Raw genomic sequence first — 6,600 nt, forward strand, 5'->3', positions numbered from 1 at the left:
AGCAAATCGAAAGCGAAAGAAATGAATCAAACCCCCAATTGTGTCAGTCCAGTACATACAACTTGCAATGAAGGTGAACTTTATTGCCAGCATGTAGGCCCCTAAGTATTATAGCCGTTGTAAATTACAAAAAAAGATGTCATACATCATGGAGTAAAGAATATTCTTTACTCCATGCATTATATAAAGCAATATTTGTAACAATGAGACAATAAGATGCCGTGCCTTTAGGCACATAATACTATCGAAAGCGAAAGAAATGAATCAAACCCCCAATTGAGTCAGTCCAGCACATACAACTTGCAATGAAGGTGAACTTTATTGCCAATATGTAAGCCTCTAAGTATTATAGCCATTGTAAATTACACAAAAGATGTCATACATCATGGAGAAAGAATATTCTTTACTCCATGCATATATAAAGCAATATTTGTAACAATGAGACAATAAGATACCGTGCCTTTAGGCACATAATACTGCCTATTCATAATTAGTAACAAATATAGCAATGGCGAATAAAAGGAATACAGTATATATACGAAATATTCGTTTCCTGATAAATCCAACTAGGACACATTTTCAAACAACTGATGCATGGTTTAATTTTTCACTGGGGGCACTTTTGTCTTTTTCATACAGTTGATAAAGAACTTTTTCTTTGATAGGTTATGCCTAATATGATCTTTACATCATTGTTAATTTAGCACTGTTTCTGTCATTATTTGATCAGTTATACCACAATGCTACGCAGAAACATTTATTCTATATGTTACTTCATTATAATACAGGTATGACTTTTAGAGTATTCTCTGACAACAGTATATCATTTGTTTGAAGAAGTGTCCTGATTGGGTTGTATCTGCGATATACCAGGGGCCCCTAGTGGTAAATATGTATGGCACTCACCTCGACAGCAAGAAATCACATTTTAATTCCCGCCGCCAGGGGCACATTTTCAAACAGTTGATAAGAAACTTTTTTGTTTTTGTTTGATAGGCTATTCCAGATACGATACTCGCATCACTTTTAATTTATTCAAGCTCTGTTTTCACCATTATTTAATTATATAAACAAAGTGCTACACATAAAACTTAATTATATATACATATATATATATATATATACATACATACATACATACACACACAACACACACACACACATACACACATATATATAAGATGTGTATAAGAGACAGAGTAGAGCGGCTAAGGAGAAAAACCGTGCACTTTTGGAAGAAAGCATGAAACTTCCCACAGTGATACTATGCATACCATACTTGAATGTGGTATTTAATTTATCTACATAATTTCATTTATGCTAAAGTTATCTAGGCCTATATACTTTTCTTAATTTTTCTTGATGTTTCTTTTATTTCTTTTCACTTTCTCCATTATATTCATTTTCTATTCTTTTTTAATTCTTTTCCCTTTCCAGTTTTTCCTTTCCGTTCTTTCTTTTCCTTCCTTAATTTTTTTTCCGTTTCTTTCCCTTTCAATATTTACATATGTGTATATATCATTTGAAAATGATAATTAGCCATCTCATAGACATGAGGTCTATTCGATATTAGTGTCTTCACACCATTAATTTGAATATTTGATTTATGTTTATGTAATTTCATTCATGCTAAAACTAGCTTTATAAATGTTTAATATCTGCATCTATCTCTCTCCCTCTGTACTTGCTCTCATACCATACACAGCAGTTAGGCCTATTTACTTATTTTTTTAATTTTCATTACTTTCGATTGATTACCAATTTGTTATTCCTTAACAGTTTTCTATTATTTTTTTTAAATTTCCATTTCTTTCATGTACCTTTCTTAATTGGCAATCATCCTGAAATCCAACGTGGCAGTTGTCGAACTTCTTTGTAAATGGTGTTACTTCACTGCCATAGGCAGGTCTCACTATGATTATGAGATGTTTGATGATTGCATGATATCCCTAATTATACATATACACAATCTTGATTCACAGTGCTGGTAGTTTACATATGTAAATATGAAAAAAAAAAATTGGCTGCCATCTTGATATCCTATATGGCAGCCATCTTGAAATTCATTATGGTGGCATTCTGACATAATTTCTGATATCTGCATGATACTCCCGAATATCGAAAACACGAGTAGAGATCTTTGACAGTGCTAGGTGTTGTAGATATGACGATATTTACAACATTATCAATAATTAACTTGGCGGCCATCTTGAAATAGTATGGCAGCAATCTTTAAATTCAATGGTGGCATTCTGACATAATTTCTGATGGCTGCATGATAGTCCTTGATATCGAAAACATGGGTAACGGAGTTTGATTGACAGTGCGAAGTGCTGTAGATAAGATATTGACAAAAATAACAATAATTTGCCGGCCATCTTGAAATCCAATATGGCGGCGCCATCTGACATAATTTCTGATGATTGCATATGCCACTCCCTGATATTGAAAACATGGGTATTGATCCTTCAGTTGGAGTGATATGTGCTGTAAATATGAATACATAGGCTAAAATTAATTATTTTGGCGGCCATATTAAATTTCAAGATGGCGGCCATTTTGAAATTTAATATGGTGGTCTTCTGACATAATTTCTGATGGCTGCATGGTAGTCTCTGATATCGAAAACATGCTCAACGGTCTTTGATTGACAGTGCTAGGTACTGTAGATATGAATATTGACAAAAATATAATTAATCTGTCGGCCATCTTGAAATCTAATATGGCGGCGCCATCTGACATAATTTCTGATGATTGCATGACACTCCCTGATATTGAAAACATGGGTAATGACATGTGCTGTAGATATGAATATATTGGCTAATATCAAATATTTTGGCGGCCGGGCATATAATTTAGATTTCAAGATGGTGGCCATTAGGAGGCGTTATTTTTGGGGTCTATTTTGTTTAATGATCTTTAGGTGTCATAGTATCACTGTGGGAAGTTTCATGCTTTCTTCCAGAAGTGCACGATTCTACCTGAAATTCAACCTTAGCCGCTCTACTATAGTAAATGTTCATCAATTGTTTATACACAAGCTCTACATATACAATTTCAAAATACAAGGGAAATGCACTCCATAACTTTCCGTAAATTTGACATTAACAAAGGATAAGCTGTAAGCCAGTAGCCAAAGAAACCACAAATCTGAGCTCTTGCACCTTGTTTATAATACAGATCATTTCGGTCGCGCCTAACTTCGGTCGCGCTTCATTTCGGTCGCGTTTTCTTTTTCAACAAATATATGGAGCGCCAATGGAGTTGCGAAAACGCTAATTTAATATAACTAGGCCTAATTATCATTGTAAGTTCGTCAGGATCGGTTTATCATACTTTTTTTTTTAAATTTATGTTTTGTTGTCTTTCTACTAAGTAACAACATAGGCTACTTAAAAGCAAATAAAATGAATACTATTATGCGCTCGCACATGGCCACATCCGATGAGATGAGTTTAAAAATTGAATAAAAATAGAAAAAATAAAGTTTCTTCACTTTTTATTTTTGTTGTCGATTGCTAATATATGTAAATATGTCATATGTGATTTTCATCCATGTAGCTTTCATATTTTTGGCACAACAAAAATAAATATAACCAGTGACAGTGTATTGAGATAGCTTTTCTGCCTCCAGTTAGGGCGCGGTCAGCGTTTCAGCCAGGTCCAATGTAAACATTGCAAGGGGGTCTATAATATATAATGTGTATGTAATGGCCGGCCTATAATGGATATCACTGTAACGCCGTAATGTACTGTCTGCACAACATTTAATTTTAAACTGTTTTGAAAACTAAAAACAAAAACAAAAAAACAAAAACAGGATTGGAACTGATTTATTGATTGAATCCCAACACGATGGCGTGTATTTCAATACTTGGAGTATGTATTATACTTTCTTATCTGAGATTAATCAGTGGAACTTTCGGATTCGATTGGAACTGATTATTCACATTTGATAAATTAAAAAACTGCTAGTCTATTATCTTAGCTACAGTACGTTATGTAGTACATTGAAGAGAAATAACAGATTTTAAATTTGAGTAGGAACGTTTTATGTACTGTTCATTTACTAATTCATTCTTTGCCTAAAGACACAGACAGCAAAATCACCTTAAATAAGACAATTAAATAAAAAATAGCTTTTTGTTAATACCAACAAGCCATTGTGATTCAATATTTCGAACTTGACTTGTTCAATTGCAGAATTCATACTATCTTAAATTTTAGTAAGATTCTTCATTTACCTTGTCATCGGAGAAAAAATGCATGGTTATGGAGAGATGCTACTTCAATACACAAAGGATGTTGGTTTATATGCACGCCTGACGCAAACGATTCTTGAATATGGTTCTATATTATAAATTCTAGTGATGCTTTAAAATAATAGGCTTATAATTATAGACAAAAATGCTGATATAAACAGGACTGTAAGCGTGACTTAAGCTAAATGAAATGCGAAGGGGTATGGAAGTCCCACCCCATGAAGTACAGGTGATGTTTTTTAATTAAAGAAATTATGGTTTGTATATCTTAAACTTAGTGTATTGTGTAAGTCTACAGGAGTATATTAAAGCCATTGTTATTTTACAAGGAGCTGCGACCAATTAAAGACCAGATAAGAACCAAGACCAATTGAAGACCAAATGGAACTGGGACATGCAGCTGAAGACAAGTTGGAACTGGAATCAGCTAAAGACCAGTTGACAGTGAAAAACACAACACCCAACAAAGTTTAGTAGCCCTTACATTTCGATTCCTATTCAGCCCTGAAAAAACCAGATATAGCCCTGCATGGGCCCGTAAATTATTTTGGACAAAACCCACATTGGTCCCAAACAAACCCATAATACAAAAAGGGGCCCAAATATATCCTTTAAAGGGCTCATACATTGATTTGGGCCAACTTTATGGGACCAATATGGATTTAGGGTGCACAGGCAGCTCTTTCCCATATAGGCCAATTTATAGGGTCCCCTTACATTTCAACCCCGATTCAACCCAAGCACATTTTGGCCCATGCATTTCCTATATGGGGCCCATGTTTGCTTGCTACCTGAGAATGGTTTCTTGTAGGCTTAAGCATTTACTTACTTTGTCTGTGTTCAATTTGAAGATGGTGTCGAACAAATGATGATGATCCAAAATGGGTGTGATACATGGGAAATTCCAATTTCCTTGCGTTTAATGCTTTTATATTGATATGCAAATTCACTGGTCGAAGATTGAATAGTGAATGGGTAGTGAATAGGTACAGTAGAGCGACTGCTCAGGGAACACTAGATATCATATTCATTCCTTGTGCTTAAGCATTTACAGTACTTACTTTGTCTGTGTTAAATTTTACGGAAGCCCGTTAGTGCCACCAGTGAATTAAAATTTAAAAACCGTTAAGTGGCGGCCGCCACATATTTATCTGGCGGTCGCCACTTATTATCTGGCGGTCGGCCACTTATTATCTGGCGGCCGCCACTTATTATCTGGCGGCCGCCACATAGTTATCTGACGGCAGCTACATAATTATCTGGCGGCCGCCACATAATTATCTGGCGGCCGCCACTTAATTATCTGGCGGCCGCAACTTAATTATTTGGCGGCCGCCACTTATTATCTGGCGGCCGCCACATAATTATCTGACGGCCGCCACTTATTATCTGGCGGCTGCCACTTAATTATCTGGCGACCGCCACTTATTATCTGACGGCCGCCACTTAAACTCGGTATAGCGTTAAACTCGATACAGAACTGGCCATTAAAGCTCAGGATTGTCTTAGCATTAAATATCATTTAAAATCATCTAGCTGGTCATTAGCTACAGCTTTTAAGCTTATAATAGCAGTCATATAGCACCCATTTTACAGAATATGCAAATATCTTTTCTGTAGCACATCAACTATATTGTATGTGGTGTAGTTGCTGTTTAATCATAGTGATAATATCAACTGCTATTGCTGGGTTTAGCATTAAAAGGCATTAAATACGGTAGTGTTTAAAAGCATGGTAGCTGGTCATCTAGCTTATAATATCAATTAAATAGCACCAATTTCACAAAATATAGCAATTAAAAGCATGTTACTAGCTGCAACAATGATTTAACTGCATTTTTGACTATACAACGCTTGCGTTGATAGGCTTTAGGGTTAAGCACGCCAGCAGTTTACCATTTACCATTGAAGGCTTTTGCGTCTCTAGGGTTAGGCACGTCAGCAGATTACCGTTTTGAATAGGCGTTTGCGACGATAGGCGTTAGGGTTAAGCACGTCACCTGTTTACCATCGAGTAGGTGATACTATGACACCTAAGGATCATTAAAAAAGATAGACCCCAAAAAATAAGCCGCTTAGTGGCCGCCATCTTGAAATTCAAAATGGCCGCCAAAATATTGGATTTTTATCAATAATCTTCATATCTACAGCACCTAGCACTGTCATTCAAAGGTCTTTACCTATGTTTTCAATATCAGGGAGTATTATGCAATCATCAGAAATTATGTCAGATGGCCGGCATATTTGATTTCAAGATGGCTGCCAAAATATTTTTATTTTTGTCATTATCTTCATATCTACAGTAACGTAACACAGTCAGTCACACCTTTAACCATGT

The 6,600-nt window shown here is 35.5% G+C and overlaps 1 protein-coding gene across 2 annotated transcripts in view; it reads right to left on the minus strand.

Moving 5' to 3' along the window:
- The window catches only part of LOC117125342 (E3 ubiquitin-protein ligase TRIM56-like), a 12,021-nt gene extending 6,796 nt beyond the window's left edge, over positions 1-5,225 (minus strand). Inside the window, exons 1-2 of one of the 2 annotated variants that reach the window (XM_033271812.1) lie at positions 5,092-5,138; positions 4,245-4,350 (exon numbers count right to left, since the gene is read on the minus strand). In XM_033271812.1, the coding sequence (XP_033127703.1) occupies positions 4,245-4,268 (24 nt within the window). In that variant the 5' untranslated portion in view covers positions 4,269-4,350; positions 5,092-5,138. Of the gene's footprint in view, positions 1-4,244; positions 4,351-5,091 lie in introns of both variants that reach the window. The other variant, XM_033271813.1, reaches the window with a different exon arrangement.
- Between the last annotated feature and the right edge of the window lie 1,375 nt (positions 5,226-6,600).

This window comes from Anneissia japonica, unplaced genomic scaffold (assembly GCF_011630105.1).
Source record: "Anneissia japonica isolate Jap-2015-1 unplaced genomic scaffold, ASM1163010v1 scaffold315_len769609_cov171, whole genome shotgun sequence".
NCBI classification, from domain to species: Eukaryota; Metazoa; Echinodermata; class Crinoidea; order Comatulida; family Comatulidae; genus Anneissia; species Anneissia japonica.